Source organism: Mastomys coucha, unplaced genomic scaffold (genome assembly GCF_008632895.1).
Source record: "Mastomys coucha isolate ucsf_1 unplaced genomic scaffold, UCSF_Mcou_1 pScaffold5, whole genome shotgun sequence".
NCBI classification, from domain to species: domain Eukaryota; kingdom Metazoa; phylum Chordata; class Mammalia; order Rodentia; family Muridae; genus Mastomys; species Mastomys coucha.
In genome coordinates, this window is record NW_022196911.1 from 115,614,537 (window position 1) to 115,632,516 (window position 17,980).

Consider the following 17,980-nt stretch of genomic DNA (forward strand, 5'->3'; position numbering starts at 1 on the left):
TATTTTCCAGACAAGAGTTTCTCTTTGTAGCCCAGGCTGTCCCTGGAACCGGCTTTGTAGACCAGGCTGGTTCAAACTCAAAGAAATCCACCTGCTTCTGCCTCAGGAGTGCTGGGACTGAAGGGATGTATGGGTACATTCTCGTCACCTCCGCCCTGCTGTGGAATGCTTTTTTTTTTTTTAATCGCAGAGGAAACTGTTACCCAACAGTCTCCAGGGTACACTGCAAAGGCCACTGGAGAAAACAGTGTCCACAGGTCAGCCGATCCATCTTGAGGACAGAATTCAGGAAAACAAGTCCTATGTGGCTTCCTTTGTCAGCTGTCCATTCAACACAGCAACCTTACATCTACCACACTGGATGGCGTGGGCCTCACAGAGATGGCTTGCCTATACAGAGCCCAGCTGGACCAAGAGAAGCGACTGTGTGCTTTTCTGACCAACTGGGTGGGGACAGGCAGGGCAACGGGAGCTGACTAAAGGAGAGCCTTCCATAATTCAGAGTTAATATGGTTCCTACTTGTAGAGAGCCAAGTGCTGATGAGCTCAACTGGCACACGTGCATGTGTGTGTGTGTGTGTGTTTGTGTGTCTGTGTGTGTCTGTGTATGTCTATATGTCTGTGTCTGTGTGTGTCTGTGTGTCTGTGTCTGTGTGTGTGTGTCTGTGTGTCTGTCTCTATGTGTCTGTCTGTGTGTGTGTGTCTGTGTGTGTGTATCTGTGTGTCTGTGTGTCTGTGTCTGTGTGTGTCTGTGTATGTCTATGTGTCTGTGTGTCTGTGTGTGTGTCTGTGTGTGTCTGTGTGTGTGTCTATGTGTGTGTGTCTGTGTGTGTCTGTGTTTGTGTGTCTGTGTGTTTGTGTGTCTGTGTGTGTCTGTGTGTCTGTGTGTGTCTGTGTGTGTGTCTATGTGTGTGTGTGTGTGTCTCTGTGTGTCTGTGTGTGTCTGTGTGTCTGTGTGTGTCTGTGTGTGTGTCTATGTGTGTGTGTCTGTGTCTCTGTGTGTCTGTGTGTGTCTATATGTGTGTGTGTATGTGTGTCTGTGTTTGTGTGTCTGTGTGTTTCTGTGTCTGTTCTGTGTGTGTCTGTGTGTGTGTCTGTGTGTGTCTGTGTGTCTGTGTGTCTGTGTCTATGTGTGTGTATCTGTGTATGTGTCTGTGTGTGTGTCTATGTGTGTGTCTGTGTATGTGTGTCTGTGTGTCTGTGTGTGTGTCTGTGTATGTGTGTCTGTGTGTGTCTGTGTGTGTCTTGTGTCTGTGTCTGTCTGTGTGTCTATGTGTGTGTGTCTGTGTATGTGTGTCTGTGTGTTTGTGTGTCTGTGTGTATCTGTGTATGTGTGTCTGTGTGTTTGTGTGTCTGTGTGTGTCTATGTGTGTCCTGTGTCTGTGTGTCTGTGTATCTGTGTGCTCGAGATGCCATCTGCCCTGTCAGGAGGGAGGCTGCTGCAGTCAAGGACAAGCCTGTGTACCCAGAGGCTCCTGACCCCCAGCCTCTGAGCAGCTCCCTAACTCAGGTTCTTCTCTTGGGTCCTCACTGGCGTGGAGGTGGGGCCAACTCTATTTGAAAACTTGAGCTTCTTGCAGGAGCCAGCTCCTCCTCAGGATCCCAAGGTCAGCACTAGATGAAGGTCTTGTTCAGTGTTTCCAAACAGTCCATGTGTCTCGGGGCAAGCCTCACCAGACGCCACTGTGTCGCAGCCGACCAGAGGCTGCCAAGCCTTCCTTCTTCCTGTTGCGGCTGCCCAGCGTGCCCAGGGAGCTCAGAGGCCCAGCAACCTTTGCAAAACCATTGTCCTTGGCTATTCCCCATCATAGGAGGCCAGGGAGAGAGTGGAGGGAGCCCTGCTGAGCTCAGGGCTAGGGAGTGGGAGTACTGAGACTTTGGATTTAGAGTCTGCTTGTTAAGGGCATTTATTCCTGAAGCTCTTGCCATCTTTGGGAACTGGACCCACACTTGGCCTCATTACAACAAAATAAATTTACCCCTCCTAATATACCTGTCCCAAATGAAATAAAGAAAAAATGACCAAATGGTCAGGAACACATTAGCTGGGACGTAAGTCAAGGTCCTTCCACCGTAAGTCAAGGTCCTTCCACCTGTTCAAGGTGCAGTGTGTGTTCGGAGCCTGGTGAGGGAGTTAAGGACTTCCCTCCCTTCTTCCCTTCTCTCTCTTCTCTCTTCCTCTCCCTCCCTCATTCCCCCTCCTGCACTGCCTCCTCCCTTTTTCCTTCCCCTTCGCTTTTTCTTTCCATTTTTCCTTCCCTTTCTTCTCCTCCTCTTCTGTTTTCCTTTCTCAATTCTTTTTCTCAACAAGTAGTTTGACGGGCAGTGGTGGCACATGCCCAGTGCTTGGAAGGCAGAGGCAGGCGTATTTCTGAGTTTGAGGCCAGCCTGGTCTACAGAGTGAGTTCCAGGACAGCCAGGGCTACATAGAGAAACCCTGTCTCGGAAAAACCAAAACCAAAACAAAACAAAAACCAAACCAAACCAAACCAAACAAAACACAACAACAACAATAGGATCTCCAGAGTTCTGGTTTCTGAGAAGAAATTGGTAAGAGAAACCTATAGGGACTTGCTTTCTTGGTATTTATATTCTTGGGAGCGGTGAGCAACTGACCACGCCAGACAAGGGTTTGTCCTCTGCATGAAGGGAAGAGTCAATTGAGGGATTTCTTCCATCAGGCAGACCCATCGGCAAGTGAGCCACTTCCTTTACTAAAAAGATTGATGGAAGAGGGACCCAGTTCACTGTACGTGTGCCACCCACGGAAGATGGTCCTAGGTTCTATAAGACAGCAGGCTGAGCAAGCCATGGGGAGCAAACCAGTAAGCAGAGTTCTCCACGGCCTCTGCTTGAGTTCCTGCCTTGACTGACAAGAGTGCAACCTGTACGACAAAAAAGCCTGCTCCTCTCCAAAGCCACTTTTGGTCACAGCAACAGAAAGGAGGACAAAGATTCCGCATCCCAAATGAAGTAAAGAGAAGCTTACAGAACAAAACACAACAGAGTCTCCTTTAGGCCAGGAGAGCAGGCAGTTTCTCTCAAGAGGTAAAATTTTGGAGACTCACTGTCCAGAACCGAGTCAGTCTTAGGAAGCTCCTGGGACCAGAATCACCAGCCTCCCGGTAGAGCTGCCAAGAGAAGAGAAGGTGGCACCTCCAGCCAGGTTCACCTGGCTCACTGATCCTTGCTCTGCCACATCCTGCCTCTTCCCTGGGACAAAGAACTTTGGACTCAGCTTGGCGGGAGGAGCTAGGATCTGCCAAGGCGGTGTTGGACTACGCCCTCGACCCACCTCATGGACCCCCATGTCTTTGTGTTGAAATGGGGCGAAGGGCAGAAGAGTGTGCTCCCGGGAGCTGCTGAATAGTGTCCTGCTGACACCCACTGATTTCTGGGTTCTCAGCTTCTCCAAAGTAAAGATGTCTTAATGACTTCTCCAGGTCAGTCCGTGAGCTTCCCAGAGACTCCTTAAAAATCACAACCCAGTACTGGAGAATGTCTCAGTGGTTAAGAGCCTATGTTATTTTGACAGAGAACCTGAATTTTGTTCCTTTTCCAGCACCAGGAGATTGGACACCTCTGACTTCATGGTATATGCCTTTGTACATGCATGCACACACTCATACATACATACATACACACACACACACACACACACACACACACACACACACAATGTTAAAAATAATAACAATTTCTCAGAAAGTCTAATTGATGCCTGGTGATGGTGGCACATGCTTTTAATCCCAGCACTCGGGAGGTGAAGGCAGGCAGATCTCTGAGTTCTAGCCAGCCTGGTCTACAGAGTGAGTTCGAAGACAACCAGGGATGTTACACAGAGAAACCTGTCTTGAAAAAAACAAACAATAACAATTATAACCAAAACAAAAAGAAAAGGAAAGGAAAGGAAAGGAAAGAAGAGAGGATAGAAAAAAGATAGATCAATTGAGAGCCAGGAATAACCATACACATCTTTAATCCCAGCACTTAGGAGGCAGAGGCAGGCAGATCTCTGTGAATTTGAGGCCAGCCTCATCTGTCTATAAAGCAAGTTCCAGGACAGCCAGGAATGTTACACAGACAAATTCTCTACTGAAAAAGGAAGGAAGGAAGGAAGGAAGGAAGGAAGAAAAGAAATCTCAACCCAGTATTTTGCTAATTTATAGAAAAGATGCAAAATTAGTAAAAGATAAAAACAAAAACAAAAAACCAACTTCTGTATACTGTTTTGTTTTTGAGGTGTTGGGCGGGGGGGTACCTCAGGGCTTAAGCTTGCTAGGCAGGTGTTCTACCACCGAGCTACACCTAATGTATATTTTGTTTTCTTTTTATGATTTTATTTCGTGTGTGTGTGTGCGTGTGTGTGTGTAATAGGTGCACGTGCCAGAGCATATGTGCATGTGTGTGGAGGTCAGAGGACGGTTTTGTAGAATCAATTCTCTCTTTCCACCTTTATGTGGGTTCCAGGGATTGAACTCGGGTCATACCTGCCAGGCTGTCTTAGCTATTCTTCTGTTGCTGTGAAGAGACACCATGACCAAGACAGCTCTTATAAAAGAAAGCATTTAGTTGAAGGGGCTTGCTTGCAGTTTCAGAGGTCTAGTCCATTATCATCATGACGGGACGAAGACAGGTATGGCCCTGGAGTGGTAGCTGAGAACTTTATAACTTGGTCCATAGGCAGCAAGCAGAGAAAGAGACGCTGTGCCTGCTGTGGGCTTTTGAAGTCTCAAAGCTCACTCCCCAATGGCAAACCTCAACAAGGCCACGTTTCCTAATCCTTCCCAAACAGTTCTACTTGCTGGAAACTACACATTCAAAACATGACCCTTTGGGGGCCATTCTCATTCAAACCACCATACATGGCAAGTATCTTTGCCCACTGAGGCATGTCATAGGCCCCAGTGTGTGTTTTTGATCACACACACACACACACACACACACACACACACACACACCACATACCACAAAGACACATACACGTATTTAAGTATTGGGACTTCAGGCGGTGGTGGCACACGCCTTTATTTAATCCCAGCACTTGGGAGGCAGAGGCAGGCAGATTTCTGAGTTCAAGGCCAGCCTGGTCTACAGAATGAGTTCTAGGACAGCCAGGGCTACACAGAGAAACCCTGTCTTGAAACAACAACAAACAAACAAACAAACAAACAAAAGTATTGGGACTTGACTCTGTTGCTATTGCTTCATTTCTGGGGTAGATTCTCATGATGTGGCCCAGGCTGGTCCAGGAATCTTGGCTTCCTCCCTCCACCTCCGAGGGTTCGGATCACAGGTGTATGGCATCACATCTGTTCTTCAGTTGAGTACTTTTCCAGTCATTTGTGCTTAGTTGCTTCTAAGCTCAGGGCATTCTCCTAGGGGACCATGGTACAACTCTTAGCACCTAGCTGCTTGCATCCACTCAGAGCTCTGGCGTTAGCCAGTTCATCTTTAAGACATGTCAGTCTCCTTAGGAGCATCTGCTGCCCTTAGCTCTTTTCCATAAGGATGAGATGGCTTCATGCTGTTCCCAAAGGCAGCCCTGGATGGTGAGGATCCCAGCTCCCTCCCTGGGCAGGGCCTTGCTCTCTGTCTCCCTCCCACCATGCCGGGGTCTCCCTCTAGCAAGATCTTTGTTTCTGACAGAGAGGCCACGGCAGTAACATTCTGTCTGTGTGCCTGTCACCAGGAGGCTCAGGGTGCTGGCCTCTACAGGTCCCTTGGACTTTTCTAACTCAGCTTACTTGAATCCTTGTTTCTCCCCACCTTCCTTCAGTCTTTGGGCCTCCTGCCTGCCTGCCTGCTCATCTGTTTCTACCTCGCTCTGTCTGTTGCAACCAGATACTACTACTTGTCTTGGGTCCCCCAACTCACCCTCTCCCCACCTTTTTTTATAAAACAATTCTAATTATATTTTTATTTATGGCATGTGTGCGTGCACACCTGTCCATGAGACCCTTCTCATGTGGGACCCTTCTACCAAGTAGGACATGGAGATCAACCTCAGGTCTTCGGGCTCGGCAGCAAGCACCTTTAGCTACTTAGCCATCTCGCCAGCCCTCCCTCTCCGTCTTCCTCCAACATTGTCCCTCTTCTCTCCTTCTGGTCCTCCCCTCCCCTCCCCTTACTTCCTCTCTCCCTTCTTTCCCTGGACCCCTCTCGGTTTACTTTTCTTCCCATTCTCCCTCCTCTCCTCTCTCTGTTTTGGTCTCATTATCTCTCTTTCCAGCTTCTCTCCAAAATACGCCCCATCAAAGGCCAAAAGTCACTTAGCCCAAGCCTCTGGTTGGCAGCAGCTGGCCTCTTCCCTAAGGACAATCTCTTGTTTGTACCTCCTCTTTCCTGCCTTGTATCAAAGGGGGGTGGGAGCTCCCTGAAACAACAGGGCCTCAGCGGTGTCACAACTGCCTGAGGCTAGAGTTGTAAAAAAAAAAAAAAAAGAGGGATCCCCAGCACAGGCTCTGGGGGAGAGGCCCTCTCCCCCAATCCATCTGTGATTTGCCTACCCCTAGATACTCTCTTACCATAGGGTACCCAGAACCCCAACTCACTGGGGTTCTGAGAGCTGAGACTCACCGTTCCTTAGTCAGGGCTGAGTAAGCACGGAGTTTCTGCCAAAGCCAACCAACTTAAGATTCCGAGGTCAGGAGGGTTCTGTCTACCTCAAGGAACTGCTCGGTGCTCAGGAGATTAGAGGAAGCCCAGCCCTGTGTGTCTTCTCTCTAGGTTAGGGCCCAGACCACAATCCTGGGAAGGGAGTCTAGACCACAGCGCTCTCTCTCCAGGTGCCTGTGGCCACTCACTCTCACAGTGACATTGGACTTTGAGTCCTTCGGGATCACTCTTGTCAATACCATCAGTGTTAGAGGGAGTGAACCATGCTCTACACTGGGACCCAGAGAGCCACTTGTACACACAGAATGATCTCGTTGGTGGTATTAATAGTTCACCTTGGTGTAGACTCTGGTTTAGGGAAGGCTCGGTTTCCCCATCTGCCAAGTGAGGGGCGTGAGGTGAGGCAGAAGTTCTACAGACTCAGCTCTCTAAGTTTCACCAACCACAGTCAGACCCTCTTCCCATCAGCAGCCCAGGTGACTTCATCCACCCTCCGCAAGCTGTTCTTGCTCTGGCCTGCTTGGGAAGACAATGATTATGCCTGTGTTTGTGTGTGTTTCTCTCCTGGACCAGCCTCGGGGACTTTCCACCCTTCCTGTTGCCCTGCAGACGTCTGTTTTCGTCTATAGAACGGGACATCAAGGACAACACCGAGCAAGAAGCAAAGAAGAGAAGTATTCCTGGCTGTCCAGCTAGTCCTTCATGCTGGCCTAGGGCTGGGCAGCCTCAGGCTCCACAGTGATAAGGGTTTATCAAGGAACAGCCAGAAGGCCAGGAGACCCTCTGCTGTGCCTTTCTGGGTGACTCGCACTCAAGAGATGTACGAGCCACAAATGCCAGGAAAACTCACAAACCACCTGTCTCTTGTTTTGCAGCTGAGCAATCCAGGGCCCAGGCAGCTATGGCCTCGGCAGCATCAGAGCGGAAACCAAATCCCAAGGCTTTCAACTTCCACTTGGCCGCATCTTCATCTGTCTCCCTTGGATTCCCAGCTCGAAAGCTGGATAATTCTTGTCCCCAGACCTGTTGGCAGGCCAAAGGAATAACTCACGTGAATCAAAAGCAATTTGCAAACATAAATAATTTTCAATGCCAGGAGAGGAGCTGGCTGAAGATGCATGGAGGGCCGAGGTGAACACAGCTGGTCTGGAGTCTCCTTCACCCCGCGGGGTCCTCCCTCTGCCCTTTCCAGCTCTGCTGGGAGGTGGAGGGCGGGGCGGCATAAACAAAGCAGGAAATAGCGATCTACACTAAACTAAACGCTTGGTTCTTTTTATGCTGTCCATAGGAGCAGCTCTGCTGCTAGAGTCTTCCCTCCCTACCCCCAGCTTTTTCATGTCTTTTTAAAAATCTGTGCCACCTCTAGAGGCTTCATGGAGGACTAGATGGTCCCCTGCACACTTAGGCAGCCCAGGCTTCCTCCTCAAAGGCTGCGGTTTCCTCTGTCCTCACCCCAGAGCCCCACACAACCTAAAAGAGTGGAGTGTAGCCTGCATTTGCTCACAGCAGTATTTTCCAAGGGAACTGTGCTCCTTGGCTGTTTTTCAGGTTGAAGTCTGCTTTAGGGAACTGAGTTGGCTGGAGCGCTCTCTGACAGTGGGTAGCTATTTGCTTCTGTCCTTAGGAGAGGATGGCCCACACTACCCTGACAGTTGTCTCCAAGGTCAGCCAAAGCAAGTGTGGACACAAGCATCCTTTTGGAGGGACCAGAGCATTAAACACACCTTTTCAAAGCCCACCCCTAAGAGGCTGTCTGAAGCAGAGAGAAACAATGAGAAACCAGACACCATGGAATTAGTGAAGAATTTCTCAGATGAAACAGGAAAGGAAGGAAATCCAGGGAGGTTTACAAGGCACCTGGCTCAGGTTGAAAGGCTCCAGGGGTGTGTGTGTGGGGGGGTGTTCATGACTTTAAGCTCCATGATGTGGTGCATTTCATGGGGGCTGCGAGGGGAGGGGGGTTTGTGCTACCACAGGTGGTAATAACTGTCCCACTCCCCCAGCTCTGAAAGCACACACAGGTGTGCACACACATACATGCATCCTCATCATCCCAGAACATGTGTCATCCGTGCCAGCTCCCTGTCCCCAACCCAGACCTGAAACCTTGCAGACAATTGCAGCTACAGTGGACTGGGTTCTGTGTTTCAGGCCTTATGTACACAGCTCAGCACACCTGCCTGAGAACAGAAGGCTGTGTGTGCATGTATGCACAGAAGGAGATGGGGAGTCCAGCATCCAGAGTCACACGTTCAAACTACATCCATAAGGATGAGATGGCTGCCCTGCTGTGCGGGAATTAAACCACAGTTCCTCTTGCATCTTCCTCCAGGATTATCCTTAGGGTCTGTTTCTTTAAATCCAATTACTACATAATTACCTGGAGCCTCAAGAAATCCTCACAAACCACTGAGGTAGAGTGAGGGAGCGGTGGGATCTAGAGCAGCTGAGCATAGCACATCCGCTTGGTTCTTGGGGGGCAGAGATGGGCCTGGTGTCCTTGGGGAGTACGCTGCCTGAATCAGAGCTCTTGGGCAACCCTTGGCTTAGGATGCTAGTAATGGTTAGCAATCTGTGGCCCTGTCACATGCACATGTACACACAGAACTTGACATACATAGACACATACTCGAGGAATCAGAATCTAAGGGCTCCTGTTAAGAACTATACACAAGAGCCAGAGAGATGGTTCAGCAGTCAAGAACACCTACTGCTCCTGCACAGGACCTGTTTGATTACCAATTCCAACTTGGGTAGCTCACAGTTGCCTGTAACTCTAGCTCCAGGGGATCTGATGCCTCTAGCCTTGGCAAACACACTTGTGCTCAAGTGCATGTATGTATACACACACACACACTAAACATATTTAAAAGAGCCACATACAAGGGGCTGGGGATATTGCTCAATTGTTAGAGTACTTATACAAATCCCCAACTCTCACCCCCAGTGCATGTGATGGCTCATGCCTGAAATTCCAACATTTGAGAGATAGAGACAGGACCAGAACTCAACAGAAGTTTAAGGTCACTTTGGCTATATGAGTTCGAGGCCAACCTGGGCTCTCTGAGTTCCTGTCTCAAAGAAGGCCAAGACAGCAGCAGTAGCAGCAGCTTGAAAAATGACCTGAAGTAGCATAGCCAACTCTCCAAGAGCTTAGTGCCTGAGGGTCGGATAACCCTTTTATAGGGGTCACCTAAGACCATTGGAAAACACAGGTATGCACATCATGATTCATAACAGTAGCAAAATCACACTTATGAAGAAGTAACAAAAATAATTTTCTGGTTGGGGGGGGGGGTCACCACAACACGAGGAAGTGTATTAAAGGGTCGCGGCTTTAAGAAAGTTGAGAATCACTGCCTTAGGGCTTCAAGGCCCAGAGACACACATAGGTTGGCACGTGCAGCTCATGGTGAGTATTGGGCAGAGGCAACAGGTGACAGTGAATGGTGAAGATCTTAGGTGTTCCTCAGGCAGGCGCCATGTTGGAAAAATCTACAGCTTCAGAAAGATGGTGGGGCCTGGGCCTGCCTCTGAAGCACCGTTGGCAGACTCTGAGAGATGGGGAACGACTTTGGAGAGGCAGATGTGCCGCTTGCTGACTCTTACCCTCGACCTGGTTCTTTGACTTAGCCCAGGTTGGCCGCCAAGCCTTCATATCACCACCTGTGAAGCAGCAACAGGCCCCCGCCTCGTGGAGATGAGGGAAGCCCACAATAACCCCTTACAGGCTACCAGTACTAACTTACCGTTTACTGTGAAGGAAACAACAGCAGTGGGGAGGAGAGGAGGAGATTTCTGAATCAGGGGCCACAGGAAGTAGATACTTGTATCCAAGAATAACAGTCTTCAATAACAATTTCCTCTGTAAAATCTTCACTTCAGGTACCCAGCAGGCACTGTCGTAGGATCACAGAGTCCTCCTGCCTCCAAACACTTGAGACTTCAGCTTTGTTCTGGGACACGTCTGCTACGAGGCCCTCATCCTGACTCTGCATCGGTCCCAGCCGTCCAGAGGACTGAGATCCCTGGGACATCAGCATCCCATGCTGAAGAGCCCGAGGACATTTGCCTCAGAGGAGAGGTGGCCTCGGACAACAGTGCTGTAGAGCTGGACATCTCTGTTCAGTCTGTCACTTGGTCAAGCCAGTGCTGAGCCAGAAGCTGTAGAGAGACTTTGCAGTTGACATGGGGTGTTTAATTGTTCCCCCGGCAAAACGTGATCTGAGTGTTTATTTAAGGTAGGAGTATTCCAAAATGTTCAAGGGTGCCTCCTGATGTAGTTTATCCTCTCCCTCAATGGCTCTGCCATTCAAGATGACGGGAGGGTGAATAGTTTGGGTAAATGCAGGAGGCACTGTAGTTAGAGCTTTTCTGTTTTCCTGAATGTCTTAGAGGTTTGCTGACAAAGGCCAAGTGTTGAATCTGACCTTCCTCCCATTTCTTTGTCTCAGAGTGTCACAAGCTCAGAGAATTCCCACTTCACCCCCAGTCCAATCACAGGTGAGGGCCATGTTTCACTGCGTGTCATCCATACCACTTGACTCGAAGTCATTTCCATAACTACCTTTACAGGGCTGGTGGTTTAGAGGCCTCTGTGCTTCTCTATTGAGATGTCTCCGTAGGGACGGACAGGGTGACAGTTTGGGACTGAAATAGTTTCCAGACCAAATCTAGGCTACTCAGCTAAATTTCATTTTCACTTAAAATAGTGCAGAATTTGCCTTTGCTTTAGAAGTATGTCTCAAATGTTTCCTGGGACATATGTATATGCTAAATATGATTCATTATAGGGCTGAGGATGTAGAGTATAGTCTAGCATGCAAGAAGACCCAGGTTTGGTTCCCAGCCCTGCCTAAAACCAGTCATGATGGGGCATGCCTGTGATCTCAGCTTTCATGGAGAAGGAGGAGGAACAGAATTTCAGAGTCATCCTCATCCTCTCCCATAGGTACATTTATACATAAACATACATATATAATACACATATCACCCCGCACATACACATACACATGTGAAATGCATTAGTGCACTTGTAAGAACCAACTGCCCTTTTAGAGGACCAGGTTTGGATCCCAGCACTCACAGAGCAGCTTGCAACCGCCTCTAACTTCAATTCTGATATCCTCTTCTGAACTCTGCAGGCACCAGGCCCAAAGGTGGTGTGCATATATGCATGCCGGCAAAACACCCATACATATAAAAGAAAAATAAATCAACCTTTAAAATATTTATTCATTTACAAGCATTTACATGCATATGCTATTGATTGATTTACATGCATATGCTATTGATTGATTTACATGCATATGCTATCCAAATTGAACTAAGAACCCTAGATTCTTATTTGATTGGCCTGACAACTCTCTACCCAAACCATGCTGGATCTGTGGGACATCCCTAACAAATGACAGCAACTAGTGGTGTCCAAGGATGGAGTAAAGACTGTGGGATAAACTTGGATCTTCTTGAAGTAAGCTGAGACAGTCAGGGCAGGCTACTGGTAGTCAAGCCGGCTTCAGACAGGAGGATTCACAAATGACCCAGGCCTTTGCACTGTTAGCTCTTGACTCTGTGTCTGAAGCTAAAACCATATAAGAACGGATCTTGGTTCATTTAGATGGGAGGAAGGAAGATATCTGCACGGTTTGGGTGTGTGTCGAATGCAAAGCCTTCCCTTTCACCCTTGAATCTGAACTCTCTCCTTCAAAGAGAGAGTTTGTGACCAGCTGCTCATGAAGTGCTGGTCAGAGACCACCCACACCATGAGAGCTGGGCCTTCTGAACCCTTTCTGTCCAAATGCCCCTTGGAGGAGGAAGTCTGTTTCTTAGACTTGTCCTCTGAGACCAGCACGGAGGACTGACAGGGCAGAGTCCTAGGGATCCTCTCTGCAGGATTGGGATTAGGCAGTTTGGTCCCAGAATTAAAGAACTAGGGAATGCCCATCAGGACCTCACACCTTTGTCACAGAGAGCTGTCCTTCTGGGGACTAAATAGGTCAAGATGGCACATGGGGCATTGAAGGAATGCAGTAAATGACAAGCCCTTGTCCCTTTGGGGACAGATGGAGGTCTTGACAACCAGGCTGGGCACCTTATCTGCTCCCTTAGATTTCTGTCCCTCTGTTTACCTTCTGACTAGGGTTCCAGCTCTGCCCAGATCACCCCACAGGCCCTGCACCCATAGCCAGCTTTCAAGGAGTTGTGGCAGCAGACCAGGCTTTTGCAGGAAAAGTGGTCATCTAGGAGAGCCATCTTCTGCCTCCTTGGTCTTCTCCCCAAGCTTAGCAGAAAAGGGGCCACCTCAGAGGCCAGACCTACTATCAAGGCTCCACCTCTGGCTCTGATCGGCAGCATTCGGTAGTTTTCAGTTCTCATGAACTGGAAAAGCAGGGGCTGAGGTTCCTGCCTGGCACGGGCCTTTGTGCACCAGCCAGTGAAGGACAGGCCCAATTCTAGCGCTGAGCAGGCCGGTTGCCAGAAGCAAGATCAGCCTCCTCCACTCACAGGGTGGCAAAGGGCGTTCATTACACAGAGGGGGAGGGGTGTTTAACTCACTCTGAAGGGGGCTCCCGGGGATGGGGTAGTGGGAGGGACAATTCACAAAAGCCGGGGCTACAAACTCCCAAAGGCTTTTTTAAAAAAGCGGTTCCCTTCCCTCCTCCCCTCCCCCGCCCCGCGCCCCTCCCCCAGTCCCAGCCGCTGATGGCCTGCAGCCAACACTGGCCACTCCGTGCATCCAGCCTCCCGCCCTCTAGGCCTTCCTCTCCATCCCTTCCCCAGCCTTCCCAACTCTGCCCCTCGAACTACCTCAGCATACCCCCCACCCCCTCCCCCCACACACAATGAACTACGCTGTCATCTTCTGCCCTGGTGTCACTATAGGCTCGGACCCTCGGTCCTGAAGTGAGGCTTTGCCAGACGGGAGAATCCTGAAGCTCACCAGATTCCCCAGGCCGGAGGCCCCAGGGCCTGTTTAGCCACCGAACCAGGAGGAAGATCGCTGTGTCTGCAGAAAGCTGGCCGCTGGTGGTGGCTTCCTGGCCCGCCGAGCCGCACCCCTAGCCTAGGGGCCATTAACCCCTTTCTTCCCTTCTCCAACCACACCAAGGGGATGGGCAACCAGTGCCAGCTCACGTGGCTAAGGAAGAGAGGATGGCAGGCCACTCAGAGCCCTGTAGCCCCCTCCCAAACCATCTAGCAGAAGGCCGTCGGTCCCCCACACAGCAGTTCACTTGCTCCATCCCTGGCCTTTGGCCTGGTGGTTTCCGGGGGGGAGAGAGAGCCTGGCAGAGAAAGGGCTTCCTCTGCTTACTTGGAGGGGCGGGGGGCCGACAGTGTCAGCTCGGGACAGCCCCAAAGAGTTGGGGTCTACTCCACTTGTATCCTGGCCCAGAGCAGGGAGGGCTGAGGAACGTTCTAGGTCCTGGCTTGAGGGGGAGGGGCAAGGGCCACGAGCCTAAGAGTCAGAATTCAGGAATGGGGGTGCAGCTCACCCATTTCTCGCCCCTCCACAACACAGAAGTTATTGGGTTTGCCAGCTACGTGGGCATCGCCAGCCAGGGTACACTAGCCCTGGGGACTAGGGTGACTCTGGTACATTCCCTCCACTCCACCTTTCCAGGCCAGCACATCTCGACTTTCCCACACCGAGTCATCTTCCAAGGAAGGAGCCGCTCTGGAGATACCAGACCCCACAGGCTTGGCTTAGCTTAAAGGCTTTTCTTAGCGTAAAGATTTAGCTTTCCAGCGACAGTCTTTTTCCACGTGATGTGGGCGGAAGTGGGGTGAGAGAGGGTCCATTCTCCTTCCCCCCAACTTCCGATATGCCCTGGAGCTAATCTCGGACACCGGATTGCACCTTCAACATCTCCATTTAATATTTACATTCAAGCAGGTAATAATTGGAAGCTTATAGTTCAGACATTTCTATAGCAGCAGGTTCTAGAGAGCTCTTTAGCCTTTTAACAAACTTTTTTTTTTTTTGCACATAGAAACAACACACCCATGTGTACAGTATCAAAAAATATATACCAAGGTTACAGGTGTCGCAGGTCCTGGAGAAGGGGAAATAAAATCAAAATACTGAATGAAGGGGAAAGAAAAGGCCAACTTAAAATAGTCTGTCTGATATAGAATATAACATGATCTAGAGGAAACTCCATAAATCTAGGTTTTTATATTTCAATATATAAATACCTACAAATAAATATATATATATATATCAGCCCGAAGGGGGGTAGTCGGGCCTTCTGAGCTCAAACAATACATTTCAAGAATAACACCACGTACAAACCGGAGTAGAGTCAGCACTTGACAGTTAGCACGGTTAAAATATAATACTATAGCTCTGAGACCGCCTCGGGGCTGCAGGGTCAGTTCTGGTGGTCCACAGGGAAGGCTCGGGTCTCCTATAGGGAAGGGGAGGTGGCGGCCAGACCGCAGGCACCACGTGGAAGGAGACGTGAGAGATGGACAACTCAATCGGGATCCCAGGGAGTGAGCAGGGGCCTGGCCTCCACGACTGGGGCTGGGGCGTCTTCTCCTTGGAACCTTTGCAAGATTGCAGGTGCTGAGTCCCAGCGGGCGCGACTCCTTCCCACTACACCGTCACGTATTCCTTGAAAGTGACGGTGAGGCAGTTCGCCGTGACGTCAGTGATAATTATATTCCCAAAGAAGGGCTTGAATTCACTCAGGGGCTCCGCTGGCTCCTCCTGGGCCTCAGCGGGAGGCTTCTCCGCTGCAGTGGCCGGCGCCACCACTGCCGCCACCGCAGGAGCCTCCGGCTTCACCTGGAGGGTGCTGGGCGGTTCTCCCGCGTCGCTGCGCATCTTGACACAGCGCAAGTCTATGGGCTCATCCAGGTCAGAGTCCAAAAGGATGACCTCGGGCTGCGGCAGAGAGGCCGCGGTGGGGGATACGTTGGCAGGGTGCTCAGAGACCGGGCTGCCCCCCAGGCAGGTCGGCGTGCTGATGCTGCGGGCGGTCAACCGCTTCTTGCAGGGCTCACGCTCTCCGTGGGTCTCGGAGAGGCAGCGCTTGCGCGCATGGGAGAGGTTCAGGCCCACCGTATGGTGGTGGTGGTGGTGGTGATGGTGGTGGTGGTGGTGGGCCGGTGGGTGTGAGCTCCTGGCTGGGTCCCAGGCCAGCAGGTCTGGCTTGGTGGTGAGCTGTAGTGGCTGTTCACCAAAGGCCTCCTTGGTCGGGGAGAGCTTTCGAGACCCTAGGTCCTGGGGCTGAGGGTCCCCCGACACCAGAGCCTCCTCCTCCCTGCGTTTGCAGGGCACTTCGGCTTTCTTCTCCTCAGAAGCGCCAACTGCCTTTTTAAAAGTCCTGTCACCCTGGGGATGGCGTTCCTCAGCAGCGCGTTTCTTGTGGCTGGGGGAGCGTGCTTCGCCCTCGGCTGCCTCGCCCGACTTGATCTTCACTGCTTGCATGCCGTTCTCCATGTACTTGCTCATCACGATCACGATGCGCCCATTCTTGTTCTTGTTCTTGACGATTTTCATCTTACCCCCAATGCCGTTACCGGTCACCGCCTCTTTAGGGGCTGGTGTCATGCCATTGGGGGGGCCCTTTTCCGAGCCCTTGCCTGGAGCTCCAGCCCCTCCCCCCAAGGGCTTCACTGCCCCGAGGTAGCCTTTGGTTGCAGCTCCATGGGCCCACTTGTCAGGAGGGTGGCTCTTGGCGCCCAGGTCTGGGCAGGTAGGGCTGGGTGCCTCCTTGTGGCCGCCCTGGTACTGCAGGTCGTACATTTTGGGGTCTGGCTGGTAGGGGTGGTGCTTTTTGCTATTTAGCTGATAGTAATACTTGCCGCTCTTCCCTGGTGGGGGCGGCTTTCCGGACCTCTCCTTGCTATGTGGCTGGTACTGGTGGTGTTTCTTGCTGTTGAGCTCATACTGGTGCCCCTGGCCCTTGCCCTGTGTGCCCAACTCCAGCTTGGCACGGTTGTCAGCTGAGGAGTCTTGAAGCCCAGTCAGGACATTGGAGCGGCGGGCAAAGGTGGGCACCTAGGGGGAAGAAAGAAGGGGAAAGGTTGGCCCTATGGCAGGTGGGGAACATCAGGAAGGCTTCAGCTCCCATGGGTGGAGGTTGCATCATAGGGGGTGGGGCCAGAAGTTCTAGTGCAATTGGGGTGCTCCCCTGGGAACCATAAGTAATTTGGGAAGCAATGTTTAGGGAAAGGCTTGTGCTGGGATCCCGGGACCAGCTCAAAGTATTCACCTGAACCACCAGCGGTTTGGGCTTGGGCCCTCTCTTGCGATATCCCATCAGCTGCTCCTGCCTTTCCCTGGGGGAGGGAAGAGCCGCAAGGTTAGTGTTCTCAGTTTTCCAGAAGGTCAGTAGCACCGGGTTCTCCGATCCTTTTGCTACAGAAAGGAAGGAGTCAGCTGGGGACAGAAGATGGCCGATGTCTGCTGGGCACCTTTCTTATAGTCCTTAGTAACACTCCCGCTTCAGAGAAAGGGGTCCCCCACGTGACAATCAGATGTAAACTTTCTCCTCCCTCCCTTCCCCCACCTGCTGCAACACTGTATTGGTGTCCGGAAGATTGCTGCTTGGAGCTGACCAGACAGCACTGGGCACAGCTTTGGGCCTGTGGCTCTGCAGACAGTGAGTGTACTGGGTTTAGGAATTCAGGGAATAGGAGGTGCATGCTGACCTCAGGACCCTTCCTGATCAGAAGTGTGGATGCTAACTACCTCATTAAGATTCAGATAAAGAAAGCCGAAGTTGAAAGGGAGGACTCCTTTTCTTAAACAGCCAGGCATCAAACAGACGGACAGAGCCCTTGTTTACATAGTGGCAAATAAGCCAATTAGGGGTTGGGGATGGGGACTGCCTCTGAGGCTAGCTAGGGTCTAGCCAGGTTCTCAGCCACCTGGTGAACCAGAAGTGGCACTACCCCACCCCCCAGCCAGTGGGCGGGGTGGCTGCCCAAAGCACCGCCTCCTCAGAGGAGTGAGATCCTTTCTACCCGGATTTCCAAATTAATAAAGTTCAAGGGTGGGGGAGCCTTGCTCACCACCAGCAAACTTCACTTGTTTTGGCCAAAGAGTGGCTGTCCCAGGCCCTGCTCAGCCCTCCCTGAGCCAGCCTCCAGAGGCTGTCAAATTCTGGATCAGAGACCCAGTCCCCAGCTAACCCAGTCTCCACCCCCACCCCAAAGCCCCTGAGCCAACCCGGGGGAGTTCTGCCATGCCCTGGGGCCAGGCTGGGGTCTGATTCCAAAGTTGCATGGCATTGCAACAGCCTGGATTATAATTCTTCGGGGACCCATTATGCAACATGGCATCAGCCGCTGACATGGTTACAGTGTGGCAAAGTCCCAGGTGAAGTCCCTGCTAGTGCCCTGTCCT

The 17,980-nt window shown here is 51.1% G+C and overlaps 1 protein-coding gene across 1 annotated transcript in view; it reads right to left on the reverse strand.

The window, feature by feature from the left end:
* Positions 1-14,473: 14,473 nt before the first annotated feature.
* Cbx4 (chromobox 4) overlaps positions 14,474-17,980 on the reverse strand; it is a 6,227-nt gene continuing 2,720 nt past the window's right edge. The window contains exons 4-5 of the mRNA XM_031352270.1: positions 16,845-16,911; positions 14,474-16,630 (exon numbers count right to left, since the gene is read on the reverse strand). Coding sequence (XP_031208130.1) covers positions 15,221-16,630; positions 16,845-16,911 — 1,477 coding nt within the window. The 3' untranslated portion in view covers positions 14,474-15,220. The remainder of the gene's footprint in view (positions 16,631-16,844; positions 16,912-17,980) is intronic.